Source organism: Megascapheus bottae, chromosome 10 (genome assembly GCF_031878675.1).
Source record: "Megascapheus bottae isolate mThoBot1 chromosome 10, mThoBot2.hap1, whole genome shotgun sequence".
In the NCBI taxonomy this organism is placed as follows: domain Eukaryota; kingdom Metazoa; phylum Chordata; class Mammalia; order Rodentia; family Geomyidae; genus Megascapheus; species Megascapheus bottae.
The window spans coordinates 63,318,801-63,334,394 of NC_143518.1; the positions used below are offsets into that span (position 1 = coordinate 63,318,801).

At 38.9% G+C, this 15,594-nt stretch overlaps 1 protein-coding gene across 1 annotated transcript in view; it reads left to right on the top strand.

The window, feature by feature from the left end:
• The window catches only part of Sdccag8 (SHH signaling and ciliogenesis regulator SDCCAG8), a 188,973-nt gene that overhangs the window by 90,768 nt on the left and 82,611 nt on the right, over positions 1 to 15,594 (top strand). Inside the window, exon 13 of the mRNA XM_090341503.1 lies at positions 3,655 to 3,797. Coding sequence (XP_090197629.1) covers positions 3,655 to 3,797 — 143 coding nt within the window. The remainder of the gene's footprint in view (positions 1 to 3,654; positions 3,798 to 15,594) is intronic.

Sequence of the window (15,594 nt, forward strand, 5' to 3'; positions counted from 1 at the left end):
TCAGTGTCAGGACTGCTGAAGTACCTTAGGGATTCAATTTGGAGATAAATATAAGGTAGGACTTGGGCACTGATCTTCTTTGCTATGATCCTTTGAATATTATTTGACTTAAATTAGGTGATTACATTGTTAAAAACATTTAATCAAGAATAAAATAAGGATATCTATATCTGTGGTTAAAAATGTCTTCATTGAAGTCTATTGTTTTTCATGTCTCTGCTACTATTCTTCTGAGGTAATTTTTTTAGATTGTCAGGGTGATGAATAGAGGGATATATATCTACACCTATATCTATATCTATATATCTCTCTCTATATATTTGGGGCTTGAACTCGGGGCCTGGGCACTGCCCTTGGACACTTTTTGCTCAGGGCTAGTGCTCTGCCACTTGAACCACAGCACCACTTTCAGCTTTTTCTTAGTATGTAGTACTGAGGAATGAAATCCAGGGCTTTGTGCGTGCTAGCTGAGCACTCTTACCACTAGGCTACGCTCCTGGCCCATGAGGTAAATATTTTAACAGCTTCTACTTTAGTTATTTTGGTGGTTATGTTTATTTGATTTTATTTTGTTTTGGTGCTGGGGTGAACACCCAGGGGTTTTGCACATACCAGTGGATGGTTTTTCAGTGCATTATACCCCTCATCCCTGTAGTCCTGGTTTGAAGTCTGTTTGTTAAGGTGTGAAGCTATCTGGCCCTGCTTTTGCCCAGTTGGCCAAAAGATGGCCACCTCAAACTACTTTGAAGCCATGCAGGTTCACAGTGTGCTTTGAGAGCAGTGTGCAGTTGGCCTATGGCTGCTGTGGGTCTTTCATCCCTGAGCCACAGTAGACAGCCAAGGTAGCAGCCCTGACCTACTTGGGTGAGGCAAAGGGTTAGCTTGCCAGTGGGAGCATGGCATTTCTGGCAAGTGATTTCTCTTCTAACTGTTGGAGTTGATGCCATGGCAGATTTTCCTGACTCGGGAGTAGGTGTTGAGTCCTGGTCCAGCTGGTTAGATTATTTGTTGGTTTTGATTATCTGCACCAATAAGCCCTTTTGCTGGCTCAGATAATCAGAAGCAGGGAGTCATTTTCCATTTTCCCAACAAAATGCCTTCTTACATTTTGAAATTACAATAGAAAAAAAACCTTAATTCCATTTCTACCAAGAGACTGTTGTTTAGAGAAGGGGGAAATTGTATTGAATTCAATCCACAACTTTTTGTTGGTTTTGATTTCCGGCAACATTGAGATAGAACCTAAGGCCTCAAGCATGCTAGGCAAACACTCTACAACTGAACTACATCAGCCCTAATTTAGAAGACTTTTGAGATAATCAGTCATATATCTTTTGATAGGCCAGCTTTCAACCTTCACAGGAATGCTCTCATCTGTGCCAGGCACTGAGGAGAAGGGCATCGTCTGTGTGGTCTTCAGAGCAGTCTCGGGAGCATTTGCATTAGTACTTTGAATTGAGGCAGAAGACGCTACAGGATAGTTGGGTGACTTGCCCAAGATCTTGCAGAAAAAAAGTGGCAGAGCTGAGTGTGCAGACTTGACTTGTAATCCTCCTCAACGTGGGCTTTTTACCACATGGTTAGCTGTCTTCTTAATCAGCCTCCGGCTTTTTATTTCATGAAATAAGAAAGCAGCTAATTTGAACTTAAAGCCTAGTCATGTCATTAGTGGGTAATGCTGACAAGAATTATAGTTATTCTTTGTAAGAATGTTGAGGATTTTCTGTTTTTTAATTCTGTCATTCTTTTTATCCCCTGCTCAGTTCAACATTTTGGAGTCATTTTTGTTCTCCACACATCTTTTATTCCATAAAATCACACATTCTCTGGATATTTTGGTTTTAGGTCGTTCTATTCCTCCTGTCTAGATAATTGCTGCTGGCTTTGCATGATTTTCCTTCTGTTATCCCTTGTCACCTGAAATTGATCATGTACATTGATCCAGTCTTTTGAAGCTCGGCTTTTGTCTCATTGCATATCTGTGTAAGCCATTAATGTCTACCACTATTTGTAATAAAAATAAAGTTTTATTAATCTCCAAATCTTTCATGGTGTGGTGTAATCTGTTGTTCCACAAAGTACTGTGGCCTTCTCTTCTTTCTCACTCTTGTCCATGCTAATTTATCCCTCCTCTGGCCACTGAGCTGTGGATTTTCCTTACAATTTATTTGTTGTGTATGTATTATATTTTGATAGTTTTTAAAATATGTGTATGTCTCATTTGTGCAGATGACTTATAATTCCTGAGTGTAGAAGTATCCATTATTAACAAAATTTATAGTAAATATCACTTTGAAAAAAATAGAGTAGATTTTTGTGGTTTTAAAATCAGCATACAATTCTAATTCTATATATCTTTGGTATTGGTAATTTCATAAAGGTTGGAAAAATACAACAGACCTTTCTATTATATTTTCCATCTTTAATTATATTGAACTGTAAGATTGGAAATATTAGCATGACTGCAATAACAAAGTATGTTAAAAATAAATGTTTGTATGTTTTGGTCTGAAGCACACAAAAAAATCTCCTCTGAATCAAAGTCATTATTCATCATGAGGCTTTTAAATATAAAACAATATTTGAGAATTTATAATATATTGTTTTATTATACTGTTGGTAAAGTAATTGAATATAATGTTATAAATATATAAATTATGATTTGTTTATTTACATGGTGATTTGAACAGAGTTGGAGACTGTTCAGAATATCTGGTAATGACATGAGGGAATTAAAAATATATTTGAAAACTAAGTTTAAGATGATCTGCTTAGATACACTTTTATATCAGAATTGCTTAATGTTTTCTGGTTTTTGAACTGGCAAAATACATCTGCCCTTCTTTCACTCTTGTTTTACACATGCAACTCATATTTTGTTTTGTGTAGTTTTGCAGATATTTTATGATAAATAAATATTCTATGTTAATATGTAAGCAATTTAAAATATGTTCAGTATAAGGCATTTTTGCTTTGAAATATTTGAAGTTTAGTAAAATAGGTAAATTTATTTCTGAGACCAAACAATGCTGTCATAAAATTTCATATATTTATATACTCTTATTTATTTGTCTTAGAGTGCTCTTGTTGCCTTTTAAAATTAAGATATCATTATATTATTATTTTACTTCTGAAATCCATGCACTTTTAAGATTAAAGCTTCTCATGAGTAGTTTTCCCTAAATTACTTTGTCTTTCGTATTTCACATTTTTCCAAGAGATAAATTATTTTTTCTTTCTGGTTTTTTTTTTTTTGTGACATCCAGTTGGGATCATAAATCTTGCCTATTTGATGAAAATCACTGCATGTATCTAATCAGATCTCTTAAAACAAGAATGTTATCTTTTAAAGGATGTGGCATTTTAAGTTGTGATGACTTTTTAAAGGGCACAAGCCTTAGAATGAAAGTCTGCATTTGGACTACTCTCATTTAATCATTTTCTTTTTAAAAATCAGACTTCATCTTACTTAGGCACCCTCACTAATGTGCTTTTGTGGCTGTGCTAATCCCTTTTGTCATAAGGCAGAGACTAGCCTGAATTTCCTGCTAGCTTTTCATTATGTTAACATTTATGGCAGAAATAAAAGTGAGCTCATTTTGAATTCAAGCACATATATTTGACATGGATATTTTCTCCTTCTCTCTCCCTAAGGAAATGGAGAAATTGAGAGTGGAACTGAGCGAGAGCCGGCAGCACGTGGAGGAGGAGCAACAGAAGGCAGCCCGGGCCAGAGAAGAGTGCCTGAAAGTCACCGAGCTGCTGGGGGAAGCCGAGCGCCAGCTGCACCTCACCAGGTATGCCGGGGTCCACACGCTCGCACCGTGCCGGCACCAGGTCCTTCCACTGCTCTGTGCCACAGGCTTCCAATCCGTCAGTAGACTGAGTCTTAGCCGTGCAGTTGACACGCAGCTTTCATGCATATTAAGAAAAGTGGGGACGTGGAAAGCAAAGCACCCAGACTTGTGAAGGCTAAGCGTGGCAGGGGATTACTGACACATTACAAAACGGTTCCTTCACAGTGCTGAAATGTTGAGGCGAGCCTCCATCAATACAAGGAAAACGGCATATTCCTCCCCCACTTCCACTACCTCTCCTGTTTACCCTATGTCTAATACAAATGTCGGAATGGAGGATCTAATAAATAAAATGGAGAAAATTTTCTCAGTGGAGAAAATTTGTCAGTGGACAAAATTAAAAGAAATTCTAAGACACAAATTGAAATGCAGCTGATATGAAATAAGCAGTCAGTATCCTAAAGAGATGTCAGATTTAGAGACAAAATAATTGATTGGCCGGCACTGTTCATATTCAGATCATTACCATTAGCATTACTTCAGGTTTCAAATTGCAGTTTGCAATACGAGGTACTTCCAAGTGATCATCAGAATATAACACAGTCATAAATAAGACTCTCTAGATTGGTATCGCAGTGACTTTGCTGTATCAGAAGTATACATGCACATAAATTTATACACAGCAAGAACAATCCACATGGAGCTAGAGATATTTCACTTTACTGTGTAAGTGGCATCTTCTCATTTTGAGTTTCAGTGCATTTTTTTAGTGTTCAAATCAAGCCTTGAGTTTTCCTCAGCTCTTAAAGTTTTTCAGTTTTTAGATAAAATTTTGTTTAAATACATATGTAAGTTTATGATGTTGGATTTAGTTTATAAAGTAGGAAAACACTGGTCTTCCAGTTACAGAGCTGTGTTGAATTTAAACTATGAGAGGGGACTGATCCCTTGTACATTAAATATGACAATGTAATTCTGAGCACGGTATGATAACAGATGGAGAAAGGCACCACTCGAACAGCCTGCATTTTGGAGAAAAAAAATATTCTAGAGGTTGGTGAACCTCCCAAAGTTTTGGGTTAGTGTTAAGATGCCTCTAGTTCTGTTAAAATCAAACTTTGTTAAAGCATTTTGTTATGATAATACTCCAAATGGTTTGACACCTTCCTGTTTAAACAGTGAAAGTAAATGAGAGGGAAGAGAAAGAGGGAAGAGAGGGAAAAGAAAGCATTATGCATATGATATCTGGAAAATCTCCCAGCAGTTAAGACACTTTTATGAGGAAAAATTGCTTAATACTGCAGGATAATAGCTGTTCTTTTAGTGCCTATTTGAAGTGTTGTCATTGTGGAACTCAGAACACAATATTAACGTGGTTCCCGTGGTGATTTAATCTTAGGACTATTAGAATTTGCCTTCATCATGATAATGTTACTAGTTTTTCTTTTCTGTCAGACTTCTATTGAGAACCAACCATTTGTGTGCTAAGCACTAGTAAACCACCGAAATAGGACAGCTTTTAATGTCTCCCTGTGGCTGAGCTTCAGCAAATAAATATTAATGCTGAGTTTGCCCCTTTTGCAATTCTGTCTTATTCAGAGACTTAATTTCTGAAGTCAGAGTCTGTAGTTTTCTGAGCAGGATCAATTTGTACTGTTTGACAAGATCCATTTCTTATAAGTAGAGCGTATTAAGATGCAATCACTGCTGAAAGCAACGAGTGGTAACCAGTTCCTTTGTTCTTAAGAAAACTGTTTTGTTAGCTTCCCTAGAAAGCTCTTTTTTTTTTTCCTGTTGAGCTTTATTTACCCCAGTTCTGCAAAAAGTTAAACCTAGGAAGTGAAAATGAAACTTAATCACCTATTTTCTAAATGTTGTGCTTTTGTGTAAGCATTATGCTTAATTTTATTTCATATTTTATAAAATCCACATTCATCAATTTACAAGTGACCAAAATTCAAGGAATTATATTTTATATAATATATGTATACATACACACATATTCAATATATGATTTGATTGTTGAGCTGTTTCTTTTTTTTGTTTGTTTAAGAGTTTGCTAACTCTCACCATTTACTGATGGAATATACTCAGGTGTGTTGCTGGAAAGTATTCCCTTTTTCTTTCTTAGTGTATCTAAGCTGAAATATACAACTCCTATGCACACAGCACCACTCTATTCAGCGTCAGATATTTTGAACAACATAGTGTAAACTAAACTTAAAATGAAATATGAAAACTATGTTGTAAGGTAATAATGAAATAAAGGAGCTAAATCCCTAGGGGTAAAACAAAGTTAAAAACTATAATAGAAATATAAAGGAAAAATACTGTTGTATGCTCTGATGTTTTTTCTTATTTGGATCTAAATTATATTTAAAGTTGGAAAATAGAAATTCAGCATTTATTATGAGACTCAGTTGGTGAGTGTAACTGCCACTTAGTCAACAAAATTATTGAGCACCTACTGCCTTTTCTTTTTATTAGCATATATTAATTCCACAAAGGGGTTTCATTATGATATTCCTATGTGTGCATGTAATGTACTTTGATCAAATTCACCCCATGACTTTTTCCTTCCCTACTTTAAACTTTTTAAAAAAAACATTCTGTTATTCATTCACTCATTGTTAATATATGTCTATAAAGTAATTTGGCCATATTTCTGTCACTCATTTCTTAATCACTAGATTCTGAATAAGAAGGAGAATGTATGATATTTCTCTTTCTTTAACTAGATTATTTTGCTTAAACATAATCTCCGATTCCATCCATTTTCCTCTGACTGATACTTTATTCTTTTTTATGGCAGAGTAATACTCCATTGTGTATATACCTTCTTTTTTTTTTTGCCCCTTCAGCGATTGATGGGCACCTAGGCCGAGTCTATATACTGTGAACTAACTTTGGGGTACTCTCCATGGCCCTAGGCTTAGAGAAAAAAACTAAGACTCAGCTTCCACATTTAGGTTAGTCAGCTTTTACCCTAAAGCTCACACTCAACTGAAGGGAGTGATCTCCACGTGCAGTAGTGCAGGCACTGGAAGTAAAGATAGTCACTGAAGCCCAGAGGAAGGGAATGGTTTTCCTGCACTGTAGATGTAGAGGATAGTCAATCAAGGAAAGCTGGTAAAGACAGTGGTAGTGAGATGGCTGTTGTGTAGTGATCTTGATTAATGAGTTTGGGGGTAGGAATTTTAAAGGTGGGGTAGGTACCCCAGGTGAGAGCCTTGGTCTATGCATACACATAGAGATGGGAGACAAAATCAACTCCATAGTCAGGTCAGGTGTTTGGTAGGTGATAAGAACGGAGGAAGGGACTTGTAGGCTATACTCTGTAACTGAGTCATTCTGGGAGCAATTGGTTGTTCTTGATGCATTTTAAGCAGGCTGCCAACACAGTGGGCTTTCTGTGTTGGGATTCTGGCTCAGGCAGCCATGTGGTAAGTAAACTTAGAGAGTTGATAGAGGAATTAAGAAGACCAGTTAGAATAAGGCAGAAACCAGTGGATCTCATCAGCTGTTTCTGTTAGGATCTAAGAATGAACTTTTTTTTTTTTTGGTGGGTCATGGGGTTTGAACTCAGCCTGAGTGCTGTCCCTAAGTCTTCAGCTCAAGGCAACTGCCCTACCCTTGAGCCAAGACCCACTTTCTGTTTTCTAGAGGTTAATTGGAGATAAGAGTCTCAGGTCCTTTTGTGCTTGGGCTGGCTTTGAACCTTGATCCTCAGATCTCAGCCTCCTTAGTAGCGAGGATTACAGGTGTGAGCCACTGCATCTGGCAGAATGAACTTTTATATTCTTTATTAATTGAAAATAATATGCAAACCATAGACTATATAGTTTTGTGTGATCCCACTATGATCATCTTCTTTTGTTTGCTTTGACTCTACCACAGCTAAATTGAATGTGGTCTCCAAAAATCTAAGCTATTTATTAGCTGACCAGTTCCTTAGATAGGAGGTTAGAGATAGAAGAAACTGAGAGACCCCCAACATTAGCAAGTTCAAATGTGTATCAGAAGATTATTTCTTTTAATAGACAATGGAAAAACATTGTGAAAATAGGTTGGTGATGGTTCCAAGGCTCCATTAGAAGGGAAGCACAGTGTGAGGAAGTCCTGGGCCCTGGTTGTGCCAGCTCAGCCAGTCGAGTGGTTGGGAGGTCGTGTTCAGAGACCCTGAGAGCAGCAAGTAGGAGAACACAGAATTAAAGGTGACTCCAATTTTCAGCCTCAATTGACCGTGTAATTCTTTAATCCAACTATGGAATTTAAAAGTTGTAGAGAGTGTTAGTGAGTGCTGGCGTGAAAGATATTCAACACCTGAAGTATTATATAACTGTAGCCCCTCTATACATCCCCTTTACAATAAAAATTAAAGTAAAAAAGATGTGGCTGAGAAAAGTGATACATTTTAGAGATGTCCAATATAGATTTTATCTGAGGAGAAAGGTCCTGTCCACAGGCTAAGTTCTGGCTGCTTTTAACTTGGAGGCCTGCCAGGAGGGAGCAGGTTTTTCAGGATGCCTTCTGCCCACTTTGAGGGACATTTAAGGTTAAGGAGTGAACCATCTTAATATCTGCCAGGGGAAGAAGAAGAAAGGGAGTAGCTGACAGGTGAGCAAGTGTTCTGAGGCAGTGCTGCTTCCAGGAACAGAGGGAATGCTTTCCTGTGTCCTCTGGCAGTTCCTCTAGATGCAGACTTGCACTCTCCCTGGTTCACAGCTGAGGCAAGTAGGCCTGAGAAGTAAAATGAGTCATCTAAGGTCACCCAGCTGATCTATGATGGGAGCAGCAATTTGCCTGCAACACTTATCCCTATCCATTAGGCTGTAATTCTATGTAAATTGCTGGGGAAATGGATTAATGTGATTATTCTCCAGAAGACAACTGGGGAAATGAGTACCATAGATTTGTAATAGAAGTGTTAGCTATTCTTTAATATTGATCAAGATACACGTGGGTGAATTTTGGTCTGTACTTAGCCGTTTCCTGTGGCCCTTTATTTGCCTTAGTCTAATGTATTTTATGCACAATATTAATGACCAGCACAAACAACAGTCATTCTCTTTTACTTCCTTGTTACCAAGAGGAAACAGGCTTTTATAGAAAAGTGGCTGTTGCTTTGCAGATTTGTTTTTAACATGTACAAACATCTTTGGGGCCATAGCATTTGCATGCCTCTCACATGACTACCATTTGCATACATGGTATAGGTTAATTTATGATCTAGCTCGCTAAAACACAGATTTCTGAATATATGAAGTACTTCTCCCACAAATCTATTGTACTTGTATTGGAATAGATTCTTTCAAACCCAGCATCCTTTTCTCATAAATGATCAGGATGGCCATGATTGTGGAAAACCATATTTTCTGGAAAAGTTAGAATTATCTGAAGTGCAAAAGGAAGACCATCTTGTCATTTAAACTTGAAGGCTTCATTTTCTTCTTGCATAAATGATCTTTTCAATAATGTACTTCAAAAAACTTCTCAAAGTGGGGAATTTAAGCAAGAGGCCACAAGAAGAGTGTTAGACTATGGCCTACTTTTGAGATCCTGATGGGAAGATCTGACCTCTGACTTAGAAAGGTAGCAGACTGAGATACAGCATTTGCTCTTTATGAAAATGAGGTAGGACACACCAAGGGAGTCACAATGTTATCCTCTTAAGATGAAGAAATGCATAGGCAGAGGAGATAGCAGCTTTGTTTCCAGAGCATTCCAGGACATGTAGCTTCTCTGTGGTCACTATCTGAAATCCTCCTTTGAAATTCTTTCTTTGATCACTCAGACTTCCAGTTTGAACCAGAATTTTTATTTTTTTGGTTGAGATGTCAGAAACCTTAAAAAGAGGACCTGATTAGTTTTTATCTCCAGATTATGATTTGCCTCAGTGCAGCTGATTTGGGGGTTTCTTGAACCAGGGAGTCACATCAACATGAGTGTCCTGTCAAAGTTGAACTTTCTATCACAGAGCTCCACTTCTGTCTACATGCTGGCTCATCATCTGAGATTCTTCCATATCATGGAAGAATCACACACCCTTTAGTCTGAAACTGAATATAATGGAGATGCCTCTAATTTCAAAATGTGAGAATTGGATTTCTTCTCTCCTCCATCTCCAATGTAAAAATCTTTAACTTTAGGTTCACCCCTTGGAAACAAATCAAGTCATGCATACATGTGCCCTTTGGGGTGCTACGGGGATTTCCCCCATAGCCACAGGTGGCAAGAGAAGAGAATTCTGCTTGAGAATGTCCAGGGCAGCAGACAAAAAGACCAATAGGCTAATTGCTGTTATCACCCCTGCTATTTTAAAAGAATATAAGTTTTCCTTTGGCTAAGAAATGATTTAGAGTAGAAAGAGCAGAAAAAGAACAACTAAATTGCATGTCAATGGATCACACCTGTAATCCTAGCTATTTGAGAGACTGAGAATGGAAGGATTGCAGTTCAGTGAGGCTGGTTGAGAAGTCCAGAAGATTCCACCTCAATGGAAGAAGGTAGGTATTGTGGGCATACCTATAATTTCAGCTATAGTAAGAAACCTAAATAGATGTATAGGCAGCAAGTAAGATCCCACCTCAAACTAACAGCCAAGAACAGCACTGGAGGTATGGCTCAGCTCAGAAGTAGGCCACCTGCATAGCAAATATGAGGCCCTGAGTTCAAACAGCAGTATTGTTAGAAACAAAAACAAAAACACAACACAGCACTTTTCTACATGTGTGTATTGGAGCCTAACAATCCTGGATGCAGCATGGTAGAAGTCCCAGGAGGCAGGGTCCATTTATTGTCTACTTCAGAGAACTCTGAGTATAAAAAGAGGCAGGTGAAGGATGAAGGATGCCTGGAGGGTTCCCCATGGAAGTGCCAGCTGAAGTCCAGGATAGGTGGCAGCTACTCGTCTACTGTGTCAGATTGCTTATTTATATATTTATTCATTTATTTAGCACATGCTACCTCTAAATTAAACCCAGCTTCTATATCAATTTTACGTTGCTACAATTTATAAGCGTACTGTCAGAGAGCTTTAGAAGGAGAAATCTTAAAAAAATCATTTTGGTATAAAATTCATTTGCATTGCGTGTTACAAAGCTAGGCTTTGCAAAGGATCAGAAATTCAAAGAGGTTTATGTTTGACTACGAGATGAGTGTACTGCTCCATTTCTCAGTGCTTGTGGGAGCTGGAGGTGAGGAAGTTGTGTGTAGAAGGTGAAGCCTGAAGCCACACAGCCGTGAGAGAGGAGAAGAGAGTCCATCCGATACCATAGTCACACAAAAACATGGAAAAATGTACTTCAAAACTAGATAGATAAACTTTACGGGTTGTAAAGTGTCAGTTCCTTGGCCAGAAAACAGGGTCCCTACCCCCCACCCCGACCTGTATCCTCAGCACCAAGCTTGGCACATGGCATTTAGCAGGTTTTCTAGAATTGCTGAATAAATTTGCCTCGGCTATTTATTGTTAGGGAAAATGAAGAACAAGCTGCCTTCATCAATTACCCTGGATCAGAAAACCCAAACTTGGACTCACTCTGTTCTTTGAAGAAGATAGTCTAACCCTGGAGTGCTTTCCTGCTATTCCATAGTGAACTTTATCTGTTTTTTTCCTCCTGAGTTCTATTCAAGAATTTTTAGCCTAAAGTTTCCATTTAAAAGTTAAGCTCATTTTTTCCCTCTTGTACTCCTTTCATGAATAAATTAAGCAGAAAATGTGTCAAAAATAATTTTAAATGGATATATGTGCAACCAACATCTTCAAGGCTCAAAATAGATGGCCTTGGTGCTGTTATAAATTGCATCCTCTTTTCCTTCCCTCATCTACTATCAGAGAAAAACAGACTGTCAGAGAGCCAGGAAAGAAAAGCACTTCCTTTTGCTCTGGTGGACACTGCTGCCTGTGCCCGCTCTGCTCCACCTGCTTGTCAGGCGAGGCACCGTGGCCTCCTTGTGGCCTGGGGCAGAGAGGTTAGCATCAGAGGCTGCCAGGAAATGTGTGTCTGTGGGTTCTGCTTAACGGTCCCTGGCTCGTCTCCCCTCAGTGCTGCAAAGCCCAAATGTGTGTGCAATGAAAATCTACACCGGGGAGGCTCTCTTCTCCCCTGCCACACAGGCCCACAGCCTGGAGCATGGTGGTGGCAGCAGCCAACTCATTTTCTGAGGAAACTAAACAAGTATTGCCCACACCATACCATTCGCCCAGCTCAGCAACAATGAGTATCAAGTTCAGTAAAAACAGAAGGGAAAAAGACAAAAACATGGAATTCCTACCAGAATAGACCCATCAATTTTCTAAAAGAAAATTCTGTTCTACCATATTATTTTAATATCAACTTAATGATATTTCATTTTCCCATAACCCTGTTGTCCTAATTGGGTGTGTTTGTTATTTAATATTTCCTTGATAACCACAGTTTATTACACAACAAATTAATGGTTGATAGAATCATTAAGGATCCTGAGGAAGTAAACCCCTAGGAGAATATCTGATCTCCTCAATGACACATCCAGAGGCATGCCTCCGGGGAACCCATTCAAGTAAACTCATCTGTGTCACTGCTGATAAAAAAAAAAAAATCACTGTAGGTGGAGGTCACAGTAGGTACCAGGTAGGCTAGTATAAGCTCATCTGGGCTCTGTGTGGCCTCTCCCCAACAGGTACAGTCACCTGGGGAGGGCTGGGCATCTTCTGCCCCAACCAAGCCATGGACTAGAAAGTGAGAGAGAGGAGGCTTTGTCTCAGAGTGTCAGAGTTTCTTCCTTCTCCAGAAAGGGCACCCGCCTATAAGCAGTGTAGCTCCCAGGCACGTTGGTGTGTCTACCAGAAGACTGTGTCTGACCAGACATGACAAAAGTATATACCTAGAGTTAGAGGAGCAGTTGTAAATGTAATTCCACCAAAGAAGACATACACATGGTGAAGTAAGAAGTCACTGTTGGACTATGTGAAGGATGAGAGTGGGGAGTATTCAGCATGAAGCACTCTTGTCTCTTTTCTACTTATAGTTGTCAAGCATGGTTGGTCAGGCTGAGTGTTGCCTGATCCTGACCCTCGTCCCAGTCTGTTACCTGGGGAAGATAATTCTACCTTACTTTATTTCCTGTAATTCTTAACTAAGATTTCATGAGGATCTATGCCAGTATGTACAAGCACTTTAATGCATTAAGGCTTCTATCATTGTGAAGGGACTCCAGTGACTTTAATATGAATTAATGTAAAATAAATTAATCAGCTGTCACAATGCATTGATCAATCTAGAAAACTTCAGGGCAATTGAAGACATGACCCAACTAGTACTTTCCCTTTTTGGCAAGGTTGTGCTGTTGACAAATTAGGGGCACAGAGTATATCATTAGATACATGACTTCCTATTTTCTACCTCCCATGTGGTCCTCTTTGTCTTGAGAGAGAAAACTGTCTTGCTGTCTTGCTATTCTTGATGCTACCTCTTCATCAAAATAGTATGTAATGTTGACAGACCTGCAACTAGGGCTCCATCAGCTCTGCACCGTGCACTGGTAGCCATTCTGTGCTTCAGCTGCTTCTGAAAGCAGGCATTTCTTCAGATCATTTGCTGTGGAGTTGGTCAGCAATGTTTGGGCTGAGGAAAGATGATATATTAAGACTAAGGTTCCTCTATAGTGAAAGGAGCCCTTCCCAGAGCTGTGGAGGGACTCAAATTCAGATCCTGTGTCTAGGGCAATTTGAGAAAGAATTATCTATTCAAAGTAGAAGGAAGAGTGACAGCATGAAACAACTCGGTAACTAATAAACTTTTTAGATGCCATTTCATATGTTTGCTTTTCATTAAATTGAGGAATGGTTGCGACTATGTTGTTGTGATTCAGTCAACATTTATTCCTATCTGTTTTTCATATACAAAGGCGTAGGGGTGCCAAAAAATAAACTGTTAACGGAGAATTAACTTCTTTGGCATGATTTCATACTTATCTTCCAAATTAAAGAAAATGAAATGGGCAGAAACAGAGTGTAGATTACCTCCTTTTTGTCAAAAATGGTGGGAATTTGAAAATTAATAATAAAAAAGGGAACAGATGCAGTAACATGCCAGAGGGAGATTAATGTGGAGAGTAAAATCTGCGAGCAACAAAACTGAAGCAAACTGAATCAGTGGGAGGTGGTTGTACAATCAAAATCAGGATAAAAGAGAAATTACAAACAACCCTGCACTTGTCAAAGTAGTAGTAATGAAATCCTGACTCTGCCAGCAGTGAGAACCTGTGTTAGCACTTTGGGGTAAGGATGGTAGCCGGGTGCCAGGTAGGAGGGCAGTGTTAGGTTGCTGGGCAGCAGCCATCTTGTATAGAACAGATGGCACCGAAAGCTGGCAGGGGAGGGGCTCCTTAGCAGAACTAATCAGACAGTAACAGATAGGGCAGCTGGGAAGACTGACCACAGAGAGGGAGTCTGCGGGGTAGCCGAGTGCCATGATGTTTGCAGTGGTGTGCCCATTGGTCTGAGATAAGACCTTGCAATGTCTTTCCCATGTATGGAAGAGTGGAAACTTTTGTGTGAAAAGGAGAACTCAGTTGAATTGTGTCAAACTCAGAGGATTGTGAGGGGCGGGGGGGGGGGAGGGAGTGTTAGCCGAGAGACTGAGAAAGGAAGATTTGTCCATCTCTGGGTTTCTTCTGGGAGTTTTCAGTCTCAGCTTCCAAGGAACTTTGATTTTTTTTCCCTGCCCGTGTGGCTCTGCCATTCTGGTATATAGTGTGGCACATGGAATGATCACTTTGTGTATTTTATGCATCAGAGAACTTGCAATATGGAGGCTATAGTTAGAATTAGAAAAGATTTTTTTAATGTAATTTCTACCACATGTCCTTCACAAGTGCATTTCTACTTAATTCTTTGTAACCTAATTGATGCTCTTTGATTCACAGCAGCCTGCCCTTCCTTTTTTACCCTGTGTAACTCTGGATGAAACTTCAAAATATATGTCCAATTTAGAGTCCCAAACTATTAAGTGAAAATAAAATAATTCTGCAAGAAATGAAAAGCTGACCTACTAAATTTAATTACCTATTAAGGAGCTGTTGTCCTTTAAATATAGAGTTGGGACATTCATGCTAAAGCTGAGACTGACAAAGAAATCCAGATCTCTTACATCTGTTTTTGAACTTGTGTATTTGTCTTTCTTTGCATAAGGTTTATAGCTTGGCTCAATTTATTCATTTTGGAGGGGGAGGGAGAAACATTACCAGGATTTGCAATAGGTGGTATAACATAGCCATATGCTATTTATGCAGCAGTTTCTGCAATAAATCTAATTTGGTGCTGTCAAAAAATTAGACTTATTTGATACAGCAGCACATTAGTAAATGATTGTGGCAGATTTAAAGTTGTCATTTAATCTCTTCATACTCTTAAGAGAATCGAAAATCCATCCCCCCACCCATCAACACTAAGAAATATGAAAAAGTCTCCGTTCTTTGTCCTGCAAATATTTCCACATCTGAAAGAAGATCTTGCCTGAGGTAACTGAGGACCAGACTGGGGGAAAATGTGTATCCTCTGTGGTTAAAAGACATCCTGAGTATATCGGCAGACAAAAATAAATAAGCCAGAGAAAGAGAATAACAGTTTCCTCAGTTGCAGTTCTTAGAAGTGGGACTGTTATGTTAGTCTCATTCAGAAAGTGGATAAATTAAGGCCGGTGCCTTATTAATGAGCTCTTCCATCCTACATCCATATGCTGTTTTAGGAGCACTGGTATTAAAGAACGTGAGCCACAGCAGCGCTCATCCGCACCTTGCAGTGCCCTCCGAA